Below are 23260 nucleotides of genomic sequence, written 5' to 3' on the forward strand. Positions count from 1 at the left end.
CTCCAGACTTAGTGATTCCGAAGCACAGCAGTAGGGAGTGTTGCGGGTTGTAGCAAAACGAAGAGAATATGCCCTGGTTAAAAGGGGTAACACCATTGAACTTCAGCTATAAGGGAATGGCTTATATATGTTCCTCATGGGCTAGTTCCAAATTCATTAAGAAGATAATCAAAGACCTCAATGAACTGTTTCAAAACTACCTTTCTAACTGCATCCTCAGTTACCATGTTACTTGCTGTCCATACTTACATATCTCTGGACTGTTTGTTTTCTTTCCAGGCATTGTAAGTGCTTTACAAAGAATAATTCACATCACCCTTAGAACAATCCCTTGAAGAGGTACTACAATTATCTAAGGCACAAAAAAGTGAAGAGACTTGCCCAAGGTGCAGAAGGCAGGAGCCTGGTTATAGAGCCTGAGCTCTTTGCCACAAGCCTATAATGCCTCTTGGAATACATGGTTCCCTGCCACTTCCTTCTGCTCCTCCTCAAGGTGAAAACATACTTCAAGGTCCAGCTCAGACATGAGGACTAAAATAAATTCCTCCCAGGCCCACAACCAGGGTGCTCTTACCCTCCTCTGGGTTCCCCAGAACACAGAGCACACCTTCCTTTGGTCACCTTCACCAAACTCTGGTCTGCGTTGGGGTGGCTATGCAATCTGCATCCATCCATTAACAAATGACCACTAAATTCCCACAAGTGCCAAACACTGAGAGTGGCACTTAGTGCTAATTATGGGAAAATTATGTACTGACATGACCTGTCTTCCCAAGTACAGAACTGTCAAAATCACAACTGCTTCTCACATCTAAAAGAAGAGCAGTTTAACATGCAATTTGCAGCAACATGGATGGAGCTGGAAGGGATCATGCTCAGAGAAATAAGCCAGAAAGAAAAAAAGTTTAAAAACCCAGGCAACAAGTTCTTCCATCATAATGAAAGCATATACGGATAAAGTTTAAGTGACTAGTTGAGTTTAACTAGTCAATGATGGTGTCTGGTCCACAACATTCTTTAGAAAAGACAGAAAAAAAAATACAGAAATTCCCCCTGCAGAGAAGTAAATACCAGCGTAGGAGCTAGGGCAGGGTGCTGTGGGTAGAAGGGTGCCACACCAGGACATTTCTGCCTCCTTTCTCTTCTACACTCCCCCAGCTAGGAGCTCCGGAAGGGGTAAGACTGTGGTTTACTCATATCTTTTGTATTACATTCCATACATGTTACCTACAGTCCAGATTGCTACTGAACTGAATTGTCAAAAATCTTAGAATACCTGCTTCAAGTTTCTATGTTCTTGGGGTCTTGAGGAGTAAGGCTATGAGCAGCAAGAATTAGGATAAAGAAAAAGAATGAAGTCATTAATCTGGACTCATGAGAGAGAAATGTTATTCAGACTTAGTAAAATCATTGATTGGCTGACTCTCCATATCCACAGCTCAATCAGCAGGCCACTAATGAAAGCAGAGTGCAGGGGCCCTGAGGTCAGGCTCAGACACATGAGGGAGCCCACTATCAACATGTGGCTGCAGTGTTAGAGCTTGCTTCCTCAGCAGCCTTTAAACCTTCAAGTTTACATTCTGAGCACTCTAACCACTGAAAGTGGCCACCCCGCTCCCAATTATATGGAATTCTGAATTGGAGGGGGAGCTTGAGTTCATAAGCTTTTGCTGAACTCCAGAGTATCACTCCCATCTTCCAATAGAACCCTAAGGGTCCAGATCGCAGAAGTCATGGGTCTCTGACATTAAAAGATAGCAAAACTGTGGGAATTGAAGATGATGATGATGACAGCAGACACCGCTTATTGAGTATCTATGTGCCAGGACAATACCGGTCTTTAAAAGTGCTATTTCTATTATAGCTGTCATTTAGCCTTGTTTGTAACTATGATTTGCCTCATCTGATAGATGCAGAAACTGAGAGTCAGAAAAACTAGGCATATGCCCCAAGTCACTCAGCAACTACATCATGAAGTCAGGGTTCAAATCAAGTTGTCTGACTCCAGAGCTTTTCAATATTGCTAAACTATCCTCCAATGATGGTGATGATGACATATTAATATAAACTACTGCCCGTTATAGAAATTACAGTACCTGAGATTTCTTGAACAAACTGCAAGAACTGAAGCATTTGTCAAATCACAACAGGTTCAGTGCTGGAAACACTAAGCTTTCCCCCATCCTGGCAGGGCTAAGCTGAACTGGACTCCACTCCATGGTTTTCTTCTGGTTAAGATAGGCAGAAGACAAAGCCAAATGAGAGTACTGCGGTTACCTGGAAACCATATACTCCAGGGAGCAGGGACACCATGCTTTCTCCAGAATGAATTATCAGCAGACTGATTTTCCCACTTCTGGGAATATAAATGAAACAGGACAAATGCAGGAGACAGGGTTGGACCCAGATGGTGGGTCTTCACCAATGCATTTACAAAGGCAAGATACAACCAAAAAGCAGGCAGTGGTGAGAAAGAAAAAGAAAAAAAAAAAAACAGGATTTATTTACACAGGGAGAGAGAAAGAGAAGAAGAGAGAATTTATTGTTGGCACCTGACCAGATGCTATCTGTCCTACCCTAGAAGATGTCCACTGCACAGGGACTGAAGGCCAAGCCAAAGCTGAATGTGGTAAGTTGGCGGCTTCTCCATGGTCACTACTCCTCACCAGTGGTTAACTGCCAATGCCTCAGCAATACAACCGCCAAAGTACCAGCCGTTCAACTACCAAATCCCCAGTAAGCTTCACTGTCAAAGTCCCTACTCTGCCCCTTTTACCCATCAGGCCCCACTCAGGGGGCGGAATCTGGAGAGCTCCACCTTCTATCATTCTGTTGTTGAGGAGCACCAGCAGCTGGCTCCGAGGTTGATCCTCACTGTTCTTCTTACATAAACACAAGGAAGAAATTACTGTCATTAGAAAATATGCAGCTGTGTTAACCTTCTCTAACATGAGATGAGGGTCTCAGAAAACTTCCCTTTCCTAGACCAATGTCATGAAATACATTGGACCTGAAAGAATATTTATGGTAGCATATCAAACTTACTTCATTGTTGAAGAGGTAGTTTCTACCTGGGACGATCTCAGATAGGCGAGGAAGCCTGTCTACCACCCTTGCTTTGCCCACCCCCAGCAATGGGGTAGTCACCACCTCACAAGGCATCCATCCACTGGAAACATTTCCTGGGAACTCTACAGTTCTTCTGAAACCTTGTCCACCTATAATTTGTCAAGGATAACTTCCACATAGCCTGCCAAGCAACTGATTTTTTAACAGATAGTGCCTGATCTTTTAATATAAACGGACAGCTAGACTACACCACCACCGCTAACCTCACTCTCTTCTGCTCCCACAGAATGCAGATAAAAGGAATAGTTGGAGGGGCCAAGCTTCCGAGAAGGCAGCTAGATATTTACAAGAGTGTTCTGGCTCCCAAGCTAAATTCGGCTGTGCCTGCCCCAGGGGAGCTCAGGTGTGTCATTAGTGCTAATTGTTGTGGCTGCCAAGGAAACCCTGCACAGTTTGCAAACAAGCTGCTCTTACACAGTAGGCAAGGGAGTGCTAGAACCCCCAACAGAGATGACAGTGACCCAGGAGCTCTCCTCGAGCTCAACCATAACAGACTTAGAATTTGTTCTCTAATTCGATTGTGCTAAAGAAATGAATCCCCCTTTCCATTCTTATCTTTCATGGAGGCTGGACCCACTTCCAGAACCATCAAGTAACAAGAGAAAGAGAACCACAGCACCAAGCACACAACTTTCCTAGCAACTTTAAAGAGATATTTTTTAAGACAGTGTCCACCCTTCAGTAAAAAGCTTAATTTACATTTTTACCACAAAAGGACTTTCTTCAAAATAAAAATTCAGGGTAGGAATTTGATTAGCATCTCTTAGGAATATTAAGTGGAGAAAATTATGTACTGACATGACCTGTCTTCCCAAGTACAGAACTGTCAAAATCACAACTGCTTCTCACATCTAAAAGAAGAGCAGTTTAACATGCAATTTGCAGCAACATGGAAGGAGCTGGAAGGGATCATGCTCAGCGAAATAAGCCAGAAAGAAAAAAGGAAAATACCGGATGTCTCACTCATAGCAGGAATCTAGAAAACCTAAATAAGGGACCAGGAAAAAGAATAACTATAAGAAAGAAAATATCAAATCAACAACCAACTATGAACCAGAGACACTCTATGGGGGTTGGGGGGCGGGGAAAGGAGGGATTGGGGGCAAAATAAGGGGGTTGCAATTGTATGGAGAATATAAAAATAAAATTAAAAAATAAATAAAAATAAAAATAAAAGAAGAGCGGTTTAGAATACACTGGTGTTTCCCTCCCATGGAAGAATCATGGCTTCTTGGTAAAATCTCTCTGTTTCAGTGCTTGAGCCATCAGACCCCACAAAACCCTCCCTGAAGGTGTCAGGCCTAGTGGCAGGTGGTTAACCCTGCTGACCTGCAAGGGACACAGAGGTAGTTCAGAACAATCCCCCAAGTGGTCCCCTTCCCTGCTCCTGTCAGTTCCAGTTAAGCAACAAGCCTTTTGGCCAAATACCAGTTCCCTGGAAGGACCTGATTACTTTGCACAAATGAATTCAGGTTTCTGTTCAACTTGAAGCATATAATTTTCATGGGGCCATTTTATCAAGTTAAATGGTGTCCAAAAAACTTTCTTTATGAGAAAGATGACTCCAGATGTTTCGTGTGTGAACAAAGATGGACAAAAGACTGCTTATCAGCCACTTACTGGAGAACAAAGTTTAACCTGGTGGGGTTGCTCTGGGTCTCACTAACCAGTTCCCAGTTGGAGGTGGGAGGGGCAGGGCTGCTGGGGAGATAGTGCAGAAGAGGGAGTCCAACCATCCTGTCTGCAGATGGGGGTGTGGGAAGCCACACTTCTCACACTCACCAGACCGCACTTCAAAGTTCTGTTAGGAATCACATCCAGGAGACAACCCATCAGCAGGGGTAGCAGGTCCAATGGAATGCTGAGAGCTGAGGCCTGACACCTCCAGTATCAGGTGCTCCCAGTCCAGGCCTTCTGGAGACCCTTCTCTGTCCCTTTCTCCCGGGCCCTCGACAGGTAAAGCAAATCCCCCACGAAATTTCATCTGTAGCCACCTCAAAATGAAAATACTTTTTCTGGGCCTCCCCGGTGGCGCAGCGGTTGAGCGCTGGGTTGCGAAGCCGCCCGCGGCCTCTGCGGCGCCAGTTCGATCCCCGGCTGCTCCCCGGCCACCAGAGGAGGGTCCCACGTGGCACGCAGACCTCTCCTGCCGCCCGCTGCTCCCCTCAGCAGTGTACTTCGGTCCTTCTGCCTGCTCTGCTCCCCGCTCTGGCTCTGGTGAATTCTCTCACCCTCCCGCGCTTCTGGCTGTACCCAGTGCATGTATAAAAACAAACAAACAAACAAATAAATTAATTAAAAAAAACATGCCTCTATTAAAAAAAAAAAAAAATACTTTTTCTGCCTCCCGCTAAACTCCAGCCCAGGAGTAGGTCGTCTCATGGACGGCACATGCCTGTGCCTTTGTTTTTAAATCATCTCCTTACTAAAAGATTCCCTCTTTACCTGCAGAATTCAAAGTATCATATTCTCCTCCCCTCAGATCATTTTACTTTTTTCAAAAAGTAAGACTCCACCGCGGCTGTCTTCCCAATGAAACTCAGTCTTACCTTGTTCCTTGCTCGCCTCCCTGGAACTTAGTCCACCGCAGGCTGAAGGCGCTGAGAGTGAAGGCCAACCTGGCACAAGAACCGATGTCTGGAGGCCGAGCCCAGGCGCAGCTCCCGGGCTTGGACCTCCGTGGGCGTCAAGAGCTGCCAACATTTAACCTCCTGCGGCCCGCGATCACTGGACTGCAAGGTCGCTCCCCACTGCGCCCCTCCTGGATCGAATTCCTGGCATAGTTTCCCCACCTGCCCGGCTCACCTGGGGGCCCCGGAGCCTGGGGATTGTGGGCAGAGGTCCCAAGGTCGCCCCCGCTGCGCCTCCGACTTGGCTGCACCACCCGGGACTGCAGCGAGGCCATTCCCGGAACCCTCACCCACCCGGGGGATGCTTCCTCAGCAGGGGGAGGCCCAGACGCTGCGGGGCGGGGAAACAAAACCGACCCGCCCACCCCAGTGCAGCCTGCCAGGCGGGATTCCATGCCTGAGAACCTTTCTCTAGCCCGCAAGAGAAACACACACACACACACACACACACACACACACACACACACAGCCGCTGATCCACTAGGCTTAAATTAATGAAACATTTCTGGTTAAGGACTGAAGCCCATATTACTCTTTTGGGTGAGTCCCTGGCCTGGTGAGATGAGATACCTCCAACAAACCCAGAACCAAAAGGGTTTTCTTTCCTGATAGCAGTCCCTGATCCTTTCCCATAGTCAGTCTTTCCCTTACTGATGTTCAGATTTCCGGGAATTTTTGTTGGTGTTGTTCAGGCCTTCCCCCAACCCCAGCTTCAATAGCCAGGCTATATCTTGGGGCAGGCCAAGCATTAGGGAACAAGTGTTGCCAAGGAGATGGAGGAATTGGAACCCTTGTGCACTGCTGGTGGACATGTAAAATGGCAAAGCCACTGTAGAAAAGAGAACGGCGGTTCCTCAAAAATAAAACATAGAATTACCATAGGAGCCAGTCATTTCACTTCTGGGTATGTAGCCAAAAGACTTAAAGGCAGGGACTCAGATATTTGTTCACACATGTTCATAACAGCATTATTCACAAGAGCCAAAAGGTAGAAACAGGGGTCTCCCTCGTGGTACAAGAGGTTAAGTCACGGCACTCTGAAGCAATAAGCAGCCAGTACAGCAAGTGTTCAAGCCCTGGCCAGGGAGGTGACCCACATGGGGCAACAGACCTCTCCTGTCTCACCCGCTGCTCCCCTTAGCAGTGTATTTCAGTGGATCTGCCTGTTCTGCTCCCCACTCTGTATCTGGTGTATCTTCACACTCTGACCCCACACCTCTGGCCTGCACCCCAGCTCTTGCACACATAAATAAATACATCTTTTTTAAAAAATAAAAAAGAAAAGATAAACGGTAGAAACAACCCAAATGCCCATCAACAGATAAAATGATAAACAAATGTGGTGGACTCGAAAATATTTTTTTTAATTGAGGTAGAATTGGTTTACAACATTGTGATTTGAGGCATAAGATCAGACCTCCTCAGTTGCATGTTCTCTCACCACACCCAACACCAAGACACCCATAGTCCTCCACCCACTATGCCCCCAATTCTTACAAACACACACACAATTATAGCCTCAATTCCATAGTCAGTTTGGTTTTCTCTGTTTTGTTTCTTTGTATTTCACATATTCGTCTTTCTCCTTCTCACTTATTTGCTTTGCATTATCCGTTCCATTTCCCTCCATATTGCGGCAAATAACAAGTGTTCATCTTTTTTATGTCTGAGTCATATTCCTTTGTGCATATGTATCACGTTTTTCCAATCCACTCCTCTGTCCTTGGCTACTTAGGTTGTTTCCATAACTTGGCTATTATGAATAGTGCTACGGTGAACAAAGGGGGGTATATATCTTTTTAAATTAGTGTTTTACATTCTTCAGGGAGATACCTAGGAGTAGAATTGCTGGATCACATGTAGATTTATTTTTAATATTTTAAGAAACCTCCATGCTCTTTTCCATAGAGGCTACATCATTTTACTTTCCTACCAACAGTGTAAGAGGGTTCCTTTTTCTCCACATCTTCACAATACTTGTTTTCTGGTCTTTTTGATATGGATGACTCTCACACATGTAAGATGGTATCTCCTTGTGGTTTTGATTTCATTTCCCTGATAATAAGTGATAATGATTATTTTTCATGTGACTATTGGCCATTTGCTTCTCTTCATTGAAGAAGTGTTTAGCTCTACTGCCCATTTTTTGATTATTTGTTTTCTTTTTGTTAAGTTGTATGAGTTCTTTGTATATTTTGGATATCACTCTCATCAGATGTATGTATGGTGTGCAAATATGTTATCCCATTCAGTTGGGTATATTTTATACACTGGAATATTATTCAGTCTTAAAAAATGAATGAAATCTGATATAAGCCACATGAATGGCCCTTGAAAATGTTATGCTAAGTAAAATAAACCAGTCACAGGGCCTCCCTGGTGGCGCAAGGGGTTAAGCACCACACTATGAAGCAATCCGCAGCCTCTGCAGCATGAGTTCGATCCCCGGCCAGTCAGGAAGAAACCCACATGGCGAAACAAACCTCTCCTGTCTCGCCCGCTGCTCCCCTCAGCGGTGTATTTCAGTCAATCTACCTGTTCTGTTCTCCACTCTGTCTCTGGTGAATCCTCTCACCCCCCCCCCCGCATCTCTGGCCTGTACCCCAGCTCTTGTATGCATAAATAAATAAATCTTTAAAAAAAAAAAAAAAAGGAAAGAAACCAGTAACAAAAGGACAAATTTTTATATTGTTCTTCTGATACTCAAATTCATAGAGACAGAAAATAGAATGGCACTTTCCAGGAGGAGGAAAGTATAGAGAGTTATTGTTTAATGGGTGCAGAATTTCACTCTGGGATGATGTTGTGCTGGTTGTACGACAATGTTAGTGTACTTAATGCCACTGAGTTGTACACTTAAAAATGGTTAAAATGGGGCCTCCCCAGTGGCACAGCGGTTGAGCGCTGGGTTGCAAAGCTGCCCGCAGCCTCTGCAGCGCAGGTTTGATCCCCACCGCCGGGCGAGGGTCCCACATGGCGCGCAGACCTCTCCTGCCACCCGCTGCTCCCCTCAGCAGTGTACCTCGGTCCCCCTGCTCCCTGCTCTGGCTCTGGTGAATTCTCTCACCCTCCCGCGCTTCTGACTATACCCAGTGCTTGTATAAATAAATAAATAAATCTTTTTAAAAAAATCTTTTTAAAAAAATGGTTAAAATGGTAAATTTGTGTGTATATTTTATGACTATTTTTTAAATGTATAAAAAATTAAAGTGGAAGGGCAGGCATGCCTGTGAATCCTCTTCTCAGCTGGGTAATGTTATCCTTCCACTCCTCTCCTGGTCAGGGAAATCTTTCTCTCCCCAGGGTTCCTGCCACCGGCTAAAGAGGAGAGAAGAGTTCAGGCTTGGGAGTGAATACACATTTACACTACACCTTCCCAAGTTGTGTAAATCTGGAAAAATCATTTAACCTCTCTGTAAAATGGGAAAAAATAAACTCTACCTTGCAAGGTTATTATGAGAACCAAATTAAAGCCTCTCAAGGTTCAGCTGGGGCCTGGCAGTCACTGATAGTCCAGGTTCAGTCTAGGGTAGAATCTGGGGGAAGTAGAGAGAGGGGCTTGGAGAATTCATTTCTCTATTGCCTTCCCCACTGAAACATGCAGCAGAAAGTAGCTCTGGGGGTACCTGTGTCTGTGTTTGTCACACCCTCTAGACCTTATTTCCCCATGTGTAAATAGTATACTACTCAGGATTATTGTGAAAAAGTGAGCTCGATGTGCACCCAGGTCCACCTTGTCGATAACACCAAAAGTTAAAGACTCCATCTTCAGCTTACCCAGACCTTCTGTTAGGGGGAAAAGGATGTCCTAAAGCTAATTCCATACAGGCTTTGTGGACTCCACCCCCACCCCAGGCCAAAGCCAAAGACACTGGGAACTCCAAATCCCATCACCACCAAAGGGACGGTGGCTGGGACCTGAGGGTGGGGTTAAGCAGCCAGGTTGATATAAAGCCAGACATGTGGGCTTGGGGGGGTTCCCCCATTTTGGCTCTCCGCCAGCTCGCAGTGGCTGGCCAGCTCTGAGAGTGCCTTTGGGTTTCCAGGTCTGCGGATCGGGTAGGACGCATTTAAGACTTTATTTCCCTATTTTCTCCCTGAGTTGTACATTTTCCTTATTTCCTTTTCCCTTGTAAATAAACCTTTTATTAACCTTTTGTGTATGCCTGTAGTGGAGTATTAATAAGTCCCTTTTAAGCGCGCGGGTGAGGACCCACAGCCAGGCAACCCGATCAATATCGGGGCTACCCTATAACACTTCCATGCCTGGAATCCTCTCATCTTTCCCTTCCTGGGCCACTATTCAACATTCAACACAGTCAAGAGTCATGGAGTGCCTACTCTGTGCCAAGCTCTACGTCCCAAGGAAACGAAATTTACAGAAGACTAGATCTTTTAGCACTGGATACTGCCCCCCTGGTAGCAACTGACCAGCAGAGCTGACGCTAAATGGCTTGTCTAGAACACTTTCCTGTCACCCTGAGCAGCTAGGCCATAACTGTTGGGTGGAGGCTGAAGTGTGGACTGTCAATATCTGCAGTTTCACCTAATCTATAGCCTCTCCACCCCTCCTCAGCCCGGTAGCAGACACCACTGATGCAATTACAAATGACTGGTCTCTCAGATAAGCATTAACAAGTTTGTCTTTCCCATGTTTCTTGCAATTTCGCCATTGTTTAACAGGTTTGTCTTCTTGCATTCCAAGGAAAAGGGAGTTAAAGGGCAGTTGTTGAAAAAAAGCAAGCTGGTGCCTATTTGTTTCCATGCCAATCCCTTCCACCTCCCTGTTGCAGACCCTTGCCCATCTTCCCCTTTTTTCCCCTTTGTATAAATACCGCTGAACTCTGCCAAAGAGCAGGACAATTGTCTTTCAGACATGAGTCTGCATTTGTCAACAAATTAAACCACTTTCCTTTTCCTCAAACTCTGGTTCCTTTTATTGGATGAGAGAAACTGAAGCCAGCGTTCTGTATCACCACCATGACTGGTCTTATTCCAAGGATGTGTCAGGAAACAGTGGGACTCCTCTGCTGATTGGAGATGGATTGTAATCTCAGCCAATAGGAGTGCCCTCTGCTGCCAACTGCTCACATCACACCTTGGAAGCCAGCTCCAGGTTCCACTTTCCTGAAGGGCAACTGAGGCAAGAGGGACAGGTCTCCTAGTGCTGAGGGTCCCTGAGGTGATTTTAGGCCAAAGGCATATTGGATTTTCCCCAGTCGACGTATAGGTAGACAGGCATGGAGTTAGAGGGGGGGTTTACAACAAAAGCCTGGTTTATTGATTTCCCTCAAAATTTCTGAGACTCTGGCAACAAAGGGTCTGCACTCTCATAAGAATTGTCTGGAGAAAAGATGGCACCTCTGCCCTAAGCAGAGCCTATTCCTTGAAAAAAATCATTTTGAATGAAATCTGTACAGTTACATTAAAGTCTTCCTTTTCAGGAAAAATCTCTGTCCTGCAAAACCATGTGCTTAACTATGTGCTGCTTTCTGAGTCTAGACACAAATTCAAGACCTGGCAGGTGAGCTGTGACCTGGCTGCTCTATGTCTGGCAGCGATAAGGGAGATCTGTAACCAATTGCCCCAGGATTTCCAGCCTAGAGCTCTGTCTTTTTTATGTGGGATTCCTCTTAGGCAATTTGATGAAACCTATGATTTCTTAGAATGTTTTATAAATACTTGAAATAAAATGTAGGATTATAGCAGACATCAATATATTGAAAATATGATTATCAAAACATTATTATTAAGATTTTTGATAATCACATTTTGTTTATTAATGCATTAAATAGCAGAATCTACCATCTAATCTAAAAATAGTAGTTGGGGCCTCCCCGGTGGTGCAGCGGTTGAGCGCTGGGGTGCGAAGCTGCCCGCAGCCTCTGCGGAGCCTGTTCGATCCCTGACTGCTCCCCAGCCACCAGAGGAGGGTCCCACATGGCGCGCAGACCTCTCCTGCCACCCACTGCTCCCCTCAGCAGTGTACTTCGGTACTTTTGCCTGCTCTGCTCCCCGCTCTGGCTCTGGTGAATTCTCTCACCCTCCCGCGCTCCTGACTGTACCCAGTGCATGTATAAACAAAACAAACAAACAAACAAATAAATAAATAAAAACATGCCTCTATAAAAAAATAATAAATAAATAAATAAAATAAAAATAGTAAAGTTGTAAACAAAGTTTTAATATCTCTGCAATAACCTTTTTTTAAAAACATTTCATTTATTCTTTTTCTTGAAGTATTTTCAATTTGATTGGCACAGTTTTACAGGCATAGCAATTATTTTATCACCAATGATACAAATTGGTTTTATAGTAACAATATTCTATAATCAAAATAATCTAAGTGCTGTTTATTAATTTTCCTTTCTTGTATTTTCTACTTTTCTGCTGAAATTCTCAATATTGACTTACAAATGTTTAAACATATCAAGCATGATTTTTTTTTTAATTGAGATAACATTGGTTTCCAACATTGTTTGTGTTTTATAAATTCAGGATCTCCCCCTTCAGGTGGTGTTACCACAAGGTACCCCTTGTAGTACACCACTATTGTGAGCCCTCTCCACTTTGTTCTCAATCCTCTTCCTCCCCACCCCCACTGGTAGCCTCAGTTCACGTAGTCCCAATTGTTTCTATTCTACACTGTTTTCCTTGCTATTGGAGATGAACTCACAAAGATATCTCTGAAGCCTATGTCATGAAGTGGTTTGCCGACATTTTCTTCTATGTATTTTGCAGTTTCAGGCCTTGCATCCAAGTCATTTATTCATATTGAGTTGATTTTTGTGTCTGATTTGAGATAGTCATCTAGTTTCATTCTTTTGCAAGCAGCTGTCCAATATCCTAATACCATTTATTGACGAGTTTCCTTGCACCAGTGTATACTCCCAGCTCTTTTGTCATAAATTAACTGTCTAGATATGACTGGATTTATTTCCGGGCTGTCAATTCTATTTCTTTGGCCTGTGTGTCTATTTTTGTTCTAGTACTGTGCTGTTTTGATTACTATAGATCTGTGGTATAGTTTAAAGTTGGGGATAGGGTGCATCCATTCTTCTTCTTCTTTGTTGGGATTGCATTGGCTAGTCAGGATCTTTTGTGGTTCCATATGAATTTCAGTAATGTTTGTTCTATATCTTTGTAGAATACCATTGAAACTTTGATAGGCATTGCATTGAATCTGTAGATTGCTTTCAGTGGGATGTTGTTTATTTATTATTTTTTAAACATCCTTGTTTATTTTTTCCACATTATAGTTTTCCCAGAGTGTCCACAGTCTTCTACCACACTCTCCCTCCCCCATTCTCTACTCTTCCTCTCTTCTAACCTCTCTCCTCCCACTCCTAAATGTCTCTGATCTAAGATCTGCTGGGATGGCCATTTTGATAATGCTACTTCCTCCAATCAATGAAAAATGAATAGGTTTCCATTTCTTTGTGTTTTCTATTTATTTTAACAATGTCTTATAGTTTTCTTTGTATAGGTCATTCAGTTTCAGAGTTTTATGGAACTTTTCTTTGTTAAATATACTGCTAGGTGTTTCATTATTTTTTTTTTACATAATTGTAAATGGGATTTTCTTTTTAATTTCTTCCTCTTCCAACTCATTGTTTGCATATAGGAAGGCAATTGATTTTTGTGTGATGATTTTGTTACCTGCCACTTTGCTGAACTGCTTTGTTGTTCCAATTAGTTATTAAGTGAAGTCTTAAGGGTACTCTCTATATATTATCACGTCTTCTGGAAATAATGATAGCTTTCCTTCTTCTTTCCCAATTTAGATTCCTTTTATGCCATTCTCTTACCTGGTTACTCTAGTTAGAACTTTCAATACTATGTTGAATAGTAGTAGTAAAGTGGATATCCTTGCCTTGTTCCAAATCTTAATGGAAAAGCTTTCAGTTTTTCACCACTGAGAGTGATGTGAGTTGTAACTTTGTCATTATGGTGTCTATTATGTTGAAATATGTTCCATCTATCACTAGTTTTTCTGGAATTTTCATCATAAATGAATGTTGAATCTTATCAAATGCTTTCTCAGCATCTATTAATATGATCAAATGTTGGGCCTCCCCGGTGGTGCAGCGGGTTGAGCACAGCACTGTCCACAGCCTCTGCAGTGCCGATTCGATTCCTGGCCAGCCAGGGAGATTCCCACATGGCACGGCAGACCTCTCCTGTCTCACCTACTACTCCCCTCAGCAGTGTATTTTTGTCCTTCTGCCTGTTCTGCTCCTGCTCTGTCTTGGGTGAATACTCTCACCCTCCCATGCCTCTGGCCTATACACCAGTGCTTATATAAATAAATAAATCTCTTTTAAAAATGATCAAATGTTTTTTATCTATCCTTTCATTGATGTAGTAAATTACTTTGAAGGACTTTCCTCTGCAATATCACCTTAATATGATATAGAAATATCTGTGATGGCTAAAAATGACAAAGTCACAGAGATTACTAATACTACTGTGGTTTGTGGCCTATACTAATAGTTGAAGGAGTTAATAGATTTTAATTAACATGTAATTTAATTAAGATGTAAGTTCATAGATCCCCAAAATCTATTCACAGAGCCCCCAATTTAGGATTCCTTGCCCAATATCACCAAGAGAAGCACATTAACAATGGCACTTAGCTTAGAAACTACACCTGAAGCCTCATGGTTTCAGTTATCCGGTTGGGAAAGCCAAATTTTATTATTTTAAGGGTGAGGGATAATAAAAGGGTATGAAAGTACGGAATGGAACACTAAAACCATGAGCAAAAATGACAGATTAGCTTATCTAAAGTTTTAAAACATTTTTTAAAAAAAAGAAAGAAAAGATAACAAATGAGGTTAAAAAACAAATGTCAGAGTGAAAAATAATGCAACCAAATAATAAAATGTTAGTGTCCTTAATATGCAAAGAGTGATTACAAATCAATTAGAACTAAAAAAGACAACCCAATAGAAAATTGGACCAAAGATACTAGGCAATTTACAGAATAAGAAAAAATATTTTACTGATTGGACATATGTAACAATCAACCTCACCAAAAGTAACACAACAGTTAAGTACATTTTAAACTATGCTAATAACCAAAATTAAATAGATTTTTGGCATTGGTGAAGGATAGGTAAACGGGCAATTTCAAACAGCCTTTTTAAAAAACAATTTGACAGCACATATCAAAATTTTAAATCCTCAAAATGCTAGAGTATTACCTGTACTATTAAATTAGAATCAACTTATAGGTCCACCAATTGAAATGAGATTAAATAGACTACAATATATTCTACAATGAAATACTCTGCAGCCATTTTGAAAAATAAAGTATGTCTTGATCCGCTAATGAAAAAAGGTGTCCAAGACATAATATATGGTTAGAGTGAAAAACAACTGACATAATAATACGCATCATAGGATTCCATTTATGATTTTTAAAACTATACATCTGAGAAATTCAAGGCTGATATTCAAAATAGTTAACCAGTCATATTTTTATCACCTACATCGGTGCTTGGAACATACAAGGGGCTAAATGTTTATCGACTGAATGCACTAATGAATATCAAAATCAGCATTAATAATCAAATCCATTTCCCCACCTCAATTCTCTAACATGTCCTGGAATTAATATTACAGTTGTATATAGAACATGTATCAAAACTATTAGCTATCAACCCCAAAAACCATTTTATCTTGCTCAAATTTCCCAGCTTCCCTTACAGGTACATTCTGGCCTATAAGATGTAAGGAATAGTATTACACGGTACTTGCAGGAAGTTTTCATAACTGATCCTGTTGCCTGAAATGCAGACATGATGGACTGGAGATCAAGCAGTCATATGTACCATGGGCTATGGATACTAAGGATGACAAAAGAAAAATACAAGAAGACTAAGGCCCTGATAATTGCAGCAACTGTTTTCACTCTGAATTGCCTGCCTTCAGATTTCTTTTATATGAGAAAGAAATAAACTTCTGTACTTTATATTCTATTGTTCTTTGGGATTTTTCTATTATAGACAGAGAAAGTTGATCCTGATACGTGACTAGGCCCCCACGCCTCTGGGGAAAGTGGAGATCAAGAGAAAGTGTAGCCCTTTCATGACGTAGCAGCAGCAACCCATCATTGGTTCTATTTTTCACCTGGACCCATTTCTCCAGTCACTGACACATCTGGGCCTTTAATCAGGTCTCTGTAAGTCCTGGGACAGTACTTACGGTAGAGATTTTCCACCAGTGTGTTACTTCCTTTTACCACAGTCTTCCCCTTCTGGTTCATGTAGTTCCACAGATGCAAGGCATAAGAGTTGTTGAAGCTTGGGTCTGTGTCCCAGACTTCATAGTAACGCATCCACTGCCTATAGGAGATGGGGTAAAATCTTTCAGGGTGTAGAAAGGACAAATTGGAGCACTTCAGGTCACTCACATCCTGGAAATCTGTAAGTGTGCACCATATTTTCAACATCCTTGTCAGCAAATCAGGGCCCTGTTTGCCCCAGATACGTGAATTGTAGTGTTCAACAAAGTTTTCCATGCACTCCCACAAGAAGGGGTGCTGTGGGAGGAATCCAAACACTCCATTGCTAGAGAATCGAGAAGACTGTGCAGCCAAAAAGTTTTGCTCAGGAATGGGTCTGATAGATATGACATCAGTGTCCATGTAGATGCCGCCATACTTCCAGATGATGGCCAGGCGACAGGCGTCCGAGCTGACGTGAAGCCAGTTGCTCTGTGTGCTGACATTGACCTGCAGAAGCAGGTGTAAGTCAGTCAGAGCAGCTGGGGGAATGTATAAGGGGGGGGAAAAAAATCAGGGATCAGCAGGGGGCCAGGCCCAAACTAGCAAATCAGCTTCTCCAAAATCTATTTGCTAAACACCCAATTGAGCAAGTTTACCAAATTTACCTCCAAATCAAAAAATGACCTTTAAGTTTATAGAATTTATAGAAGTTTATAGCTGCCTCTAAAGTTTATAGAACTCAGTATCGATGGGAAGAACTTATCAGTTTTTAAAGAATTCATGATATTGTTTTTAAAAGTAATAATAAATCATTGGAAAGATGAAAGAAGAAACCTAGAAGGAATTTCACTATGAACTGTATAAATCATTTTCATCAAGGCATATGTTAACTACAAACATGAAACTCAGAAGGAGTTTTTTTTAATGTCCTCAAAGTCCTAAAAGCTGATAAAGAAAAAATAAACTAGGAAACTATAGAAAAGATTAATATGTATGCTCTTTGAGAAATTAGTAACAGACTCTTAAAATGTATGCATGCTTACATGCCTTCATTCGCTAATTCCTTTTTTCAATGTAAAATTATTTATTGAGATCACACTTTTGTGGGTATGTGTATGTGTTTATAAAGTTACATTTATTAAGGTAATATTTATTTACATCACAATACATGTCTTATGGGTCTAGGTTTACACCTCTACAAATGTATGCTGTTTCACCACACCCACCTCCAAAACCCCAGTAATCCTCCATTGGAACCCCATCTCCCTTTTGCTCCCACCCTACCACATGCCCCTTCTGGAAGCTTCAGTCATAATCCAATGTGCTCTGCTCCTTCTGTTCCCACCCCTCCGTTCCAGGGCACCTCCCCTCCTGGATGCCTCAGATCTATGATCAGCTTTCAAGATTTTTCTTTGTCTCACCTTTTGCTTGTTTCCTCTATATTCCAACTATAAGTGAAATCATCGGTATTTTTCTTTATCCTAATTCCTTTAATAGCATTCATTAAGGGCCTGCTTACCGTGGGTCAACCTCTGCTATAGCTGGTAAGGATACATTAGTGAGCTACAGATGAAAATTCCTACTGGGAGAAGACAGACAATCAACAAATAAGTATATAACATGATGAGTGTTGATAAGGATTATGAAGAAATAAACTTAAACAAAGTGGGTGGGTGAAACATCTGAGAGTTGGGGCCAGAGAGTTCTTTGCTGCACCTCCCCCTGCAGTGACCTTTAGGGCTAATGGCTTTCGCCACCATCCCTATGTCCGGCTGGGCAAGGAACCAGTGCGCAGGGGGAGAACAGCAAAACACCCTGAAGCAGGGGAAGTACAGCGAAGTTCCCTGAAAAGACAGAAGCTTATCAAAAGATAACAACCACCAGGAACCACTACAAGAATGCTAAAAAACCTTATCCCGTCTTTCTAGAACTACAAACTTTAATCCCTTATTGTCTTTCTAAACTTCCTTCTTTCTTCTATAAAGGTCATTGCTTGTTAATTAAAAAATCATTTGAAATCCTTAAAACAAGGCTGACTCAAATGAAACATTACTAAACCCTGTAATAATAAAAATATAGTTTAGGTAAAAAAGTAGTTAGTAAAAAATGCGATTATATAGTTTAAAAACAAAACTAATGGTCTATCTACTTAGGAATGAGGCTGGGTCCAGATGTAGATCACCGCCCTGTCGGTGATAGGCTGAGCCCATGAGCAAGCTGATTTCATTGATATTCATTGTTCCTGTGCTTTTGGAAAACATATATATACTGGTCACAAACTCAAAGAAAATTACACTCAGATTTACACTCTCTCTTGAAGTGTGTCTGTTTGTCATTTCTTTCGCCAACGCCCAGACCACCCTGCACGTTTCTCTCAACCCTGAGACGGCCAGCCCCCCAGCACCCCTGCCTGACATATGCCTGGTGAACCCCAATAAAAGACCTGCAAAAAACCACTGAGGACTCTGACTCCTCCTTTACCCAGTCTGCATGGGATCAGAAAACTTGCTCAGTGGCCATTCCTGCCCCTATACCCCCCATGCTGGCCTAGAGCCAGCACACTACCTGATGTGGTACAGCACTGGGCACCCTCTAGCAGTCTAGTGCTGAGGGCCACAGGGACCATGCCAGTGTGTCCCCCTCCCCACTTCACACGCCTGCCATCCTGGTCCTGTCTGCCCTGCCACTGCCCAGGGCCCATGCTGATAACCACCTACTTACTGGGAACCCTGTGCTGGAACAGCCAAGACCTGGCAGGTGGAACCTCCATCAGTGAGTGTCCTCACCCCATTTGTCCTGCTAGTTGATCAAAAAAAAATATCTCCAATTAACAGCAACTAGGCTTAAGTGTGTCCTTCACCAAGGACAGCCCACCCAGACACGAGGAGATTGAGGCAGCAGGGAAAAGATTGGGACAGCAGGGAAAGTTTCTTCTTTTTTAATATCTGAATACTGTAGTAGGCTGAAGATAACAGGTCCTGATTTCTGGAACCTGTAAATGTTATCTCATATGAGAAAAGGGTCTTTGCAGATGTGATTAAGGATCTCCAGGTGGGAGGTCTTTGGATTACCCTGATTAGACCTAAAGACCAGTGTTCTTTAAAAAGAGAAGTAGAGGGAAATTTCACAAACACATACCCTCACAAACGCACACCTAGAAGGGATTAAACACCTACACAAAGGAATAAGAGGTGAGAAAATGGAGGCAGAGATTAGAGGAAAATTCTCAGAGAAAAGGTGCCCTGTCAGAACCTTGATATCGACTCAGAAAAACTGATTTGGGATTTGTAGCCTCCAAAACTGTGAAAGAATAGATTTCTGTATTTCAAGTCACCAGGTTTGTGATTATTTGTTATGGCAGTCATAGCAAACTAGTATAAATACCTACAAAATATTCTTAATTTTGCCTCTTAGCCTGCAAAGTCCTAAGTATTTACTGTCTGGCCCTTTACAAAGAAAAATTTTGCTAACACTTGGTTTAGCCTATGATTAGAATTTATATAGGACTTTACACGGCAAGCAAATGGCATTAAATTCATGTCAATTCTTAAATTATTTATTTTTTAAAATAATTTTATTTATAAAATTAACATACTTTCATCACTAAATTCATTCCAAATCCAATCCTACTAAAATACCTATGGTTGTTTTGTATATTTTCTAGTCCTTTTTTAAAAATATTTATTTATTTATGCATGCAAGAACTGGAGTACAGGCCAGAGGTGGGCGCAGAGGAACAGTGAGAGGATTCACCAGAGACAGAGTGGGGAACAGAACAGGCAGATCTACTGAAAAACACTGCTGAGGGGAGCAGCAGGCGAGACAGGAGAGGTCTGCTGCACCTCCACTTGATTCTTCATGAATTTTCTATTTACATCATTTACAAGTTAATATTGCCTAGTTTCCCCTCACGTGCAAAAAAAAAAAAACTTAACATAGATAAGTTTTGTTTTTTGTTTTTTGTTTTTTTTTTTTTAATTTTCTAGAGGCATGTCTTATTTATTTATTTATTTATTATTTGTTTGTTTGATACATGCACTGGGTACAGTCAGAAGCGTGGGAGGGTGAGAGAATTCACCAGAGCCAGAGCGGGGAGCGGAGCAGGCAGAAGGACCGAAGTACACTGCTGAGGGGAGCAGTGGGTGGCAGGAGAGTTCTGCGTGCCATGCGGGACCCTCCTCCTGTGGCCGGGGAGCAGCCGGGGATCGAACCGGCTGCAGAGGCTGCAGGCAGCTTTGCAACCCAGCGCTCAACCGCTGCGCCACCGGGGAGGCCCAACATAGATAAGTTTTAAAACTCAGTGGAAATTAAGTGGTTTTACATCTAGGAAAATTATAGAAACCCATTCAGTTAAGAATCATTTCAAAACAAACCTAAATCCTGAGAAATAAGACTGAAAGCAAAAGATACCAGGCTACAGGTAAGCATAATTTAAGTCTCTCCCATTTACTAGAATTGGCATTTACGGCAGTAGAAAGAAGCTCAAGTAAGAATCAAAGTATTTGAGGTCCAGTCCCCTCTCTAACACTGAGATTTTGCCCTCAGTTTACCCACCTATAAATGGGTTGTACCCATTTTCTGTGTTTCCTTCCAACACTAACATTCTAAGACTTTGAATACTTACACCAGCAAACCACAAAGACAATGGTGTGTCTTCAAACAGTCTTTTCATATCCAATGGGAAGAAGAAAACATTGTCCATTGTTGAGAGAACAGAAAAGGCTGAATCACTGGAGTTTGGGGGCAGCTGTGTGGAATTGTTGAGCCCCTTCATAAGCAATACCACAGGATGCTCAGGATAAACCTTGGCAGCAGACTCCACAGCACAAGAGGCCAGTAAGGATGGCTCCATTCTCTCTGAGGTCTCTAGGAACACTATGCCATGCCCCTGGCTCAGAATGGCTTCTAGTCCCTGCTGGGGCTTATTGTAGGAATGTAGGTAGGAGAAGAGGCTGCTGGACTTCAGGTTGAACTGATATAGGAAGCCACACACAAGCAGCAGGAAGACCAACAGGGAGAGGTGGAACTCCCTCAGCAAGTTCATTTCTCTCTCCTGGACTACTCCTTTAAATCAACACAATTAATTAGAAATTACATTCACAGAAACTGACAGCACGTAACAAGGTAATAATGAATTCACTTGGAAGCTTAGATTTTTATAAACCCTACATAAAATATGATCAAATCAAGTCCCACAACATTAAAGAGAAAAACACATTAATTTTGGTTGAGCTGAGGAATTTAAGGATGATTCAAAATAGGAAAATTATTAAAAGGAAAACCATTAATGAAATACATAATCTTAAGAGAGTAAAGAAGAAAAGCCATACGACCATTTTGGCTGAATTTGATATTCATTCGTGATTTTTAAAAAGCTCAAGGATATTTTCTTAAGCTAACAAATGATGTCTACCAGAACATATAGCAATCGTCATACTGAATATGAAATATTTGAAAATCCCCATGAAGACCAGTGATTGGATATGTATGTCCATTTTCACTGTTACTATTCAACATCATTCTGTTAAATGTAACCAATGCAATGAAATAAGAAAAGGGTATTTCTACTGAACACATTAGAAAGAGGCAAAAATATCAGGAAAAATGATTGCTTACCTAGAAAATCCAAGATAATTAACAAAAAAACAAAAACCTAATAGAACTAAGAAATCAACCAAGGAAGCAAACTAAAGGTTAGAGTTAAGCAACTTGCCAAGATAATGCAGTTAGTGAGTAGCAAAGCCATGACTAACTACAATCTACCTGCTAACCAAGCCCAGGCTCTGAACCGTTAGCTGCAGTACTCCCTCTCTGCAAACATTAGTCCCAGCTAACTCCATAAGGCCAGAAATCTCTGGTCTATTTTTCACATTTTGTATAACTCTTTTAGAAAATACAAAGAAAAAAAAACTCATACATCAGCACTTACCTTCTAGCTAGAAACTTGCCATTAGCCAATATTTGAGGTCTTAGTAAAGACAGCAAGTTTTTCCTGCTATGCTTTCTGATAAATCACCACTTAATCTCTTCCAATCCGGCAACCCTGGGGAAAGTAAATTACTGGCAGCAGATTAATGTGAAAACAAGAAGTTCCCAGGAAGTTGCTCCCTTTACTAAGTCCCCCAAAAACACAGAGACTCAGGGACAGTAAAGGATTCACACAGTTTTACACAATAATCCTGCCAGTCTGTGGATCTATTATAGCACTGTAAGAAAACTCCTAAAGAAAACTGTTGTATCATAACTCTGAAGGCAACAGATAGCACATCTTAACAAAATAGCTTCAATCAAAATAATGGGAAAGAGATCTGGGAAAGTTTCTTTACCAGGCAACCCTATAAATTGGCCCAAACTTCACCAACACAAGTTTTGATTTTTTTAAAAAAGAAAATTCATCACCACAAATAAACAATGGACAAACCCCAGGTAGACCAAGACCCTGGTGCTCCAAAGCAAAAATTGATTCCCTGATGTCAGCTACAGTTTAGAAGAGTCTTTTGCCTGAAGTCCCCCTTGTACAGTGTGAGCTTCCTTCAGGTATCCTGAGGTCAACTTTATCTCTCTCCGCAATGTGGCAATCCCACATCTCCCAAGAGAGTCACTCTCCTGTGGTCTGCTCCCTGTTACCCCTCACAGGAGCACTTGTAATCCTCTTTGGGGTCATCCTCTGCTAAGAGAGTCACCTACCTTCAGTCCAGAGCCTACTTTCAGCCATGAACAGTATTCTCATTTCCCCCTGTGCTATGGTGTCCTGAGCAGACTTTGAACCCTGACATAGCAGGATCCACCCCAGCAATGTCTTCTTGTTTTCTGTGTACCAGAGTCTCCCCATATACAGTTGCTCGGGTGTCCACATACACTTCTCTTTGGAATTGAACCTCGTCTCTACACTTCATCGGATCTAGGTTCAGGATGCCTTGGCATCTTTCCAAAGTTCCCTGGCACTGAATACATTGGCTGTTCCTTGCAGAGGGGAGGAGAGAACATAGCTCCTGCTTCTTGCTCTGGGGCAGCTAAGGCTCCTAGTACCTGCTTTTCAGCTGAGTTGCATGCTCTAATGACTTCCAACTAGTTGACAATTGCCCAAACTGTGGCCAAGTTCCCCCACCCCTCCTATAGTTTAAACTTTTATTAGAAAAGTAAAACTCACTAGAATTTCTAGCCACCCTTTTTTCTCTTTTCCCCAATCTCCTCCCTGCAATTAACTTTTAACACACAAATAATGCATTTTTCTCCAGATGCATTCCCAAGAAACTTGATGATAGATTGT

The 23260-nt window shown here is 42.1% G+C and overlaps 2 protein-coding genes across 2 annotated transcripts in view; both read right to left on the bottom strand.

The window, feature by feature from the left end:
* Positions 1–6034, bottom strand: part of DZIP1L (DAZ interacting zinc finger protein 1 like) — a gene marked incomplete at both ends in the record, with an annotated part of 63061 nt that extends 57027 nt beyond the window's left edge. Inside the window, 3 exons of the mRNA XM_084232605.1 lie at positions 2712–2882; positions 3046–3218; positions 5935–6034. Of these exons, the coding sequence (XP_084088731.1) occupies positions 2712–2882; positions 3046–3218; positions 5935–6034 (444 nt within the window). The remainder of the gene's footprint in view (positions 1–2711; positions 2883–3045; positions 3219–5934) is intronic.
* Positions 6035–15882: 9848 nt separating this feature from the next.
* Positions 15883–21239, bottom strand: A4GNT (alpha-1,4-N-acetylglucosaminyltransferase; the record flags this gene model as incomplete). Its single annotated transcript, XM_084231469.1, has 2 exons — positions 20615–21239; positions 15883–16497 (listed from the first exon to the last, which is right to left on the bottom strand). The coding sequence occupies exons 1-2, from the start codon at positions 21032–21034 to the stop codon at positions 15883–15885; spliced, it is 1035 nt and encodes a 344-aa protein (XP_084087595.1). The 5' UTR covers positions 21035–21239.
* Between the last annotated feature and the right edge of the window lie 2021 nt (positions 21240–23260).

Source organism: Talpa europaea (assembly GCF_964194135.1).
Source record: "Talpa europaea genome assembly, chromosome: 4".
Classification (NCBI taxonomy): Eukaryota; Metazoa; Chordata; class Mammalia; order Eulipotyphla; family Talpidae; genus Talpa; species Talpa europaea.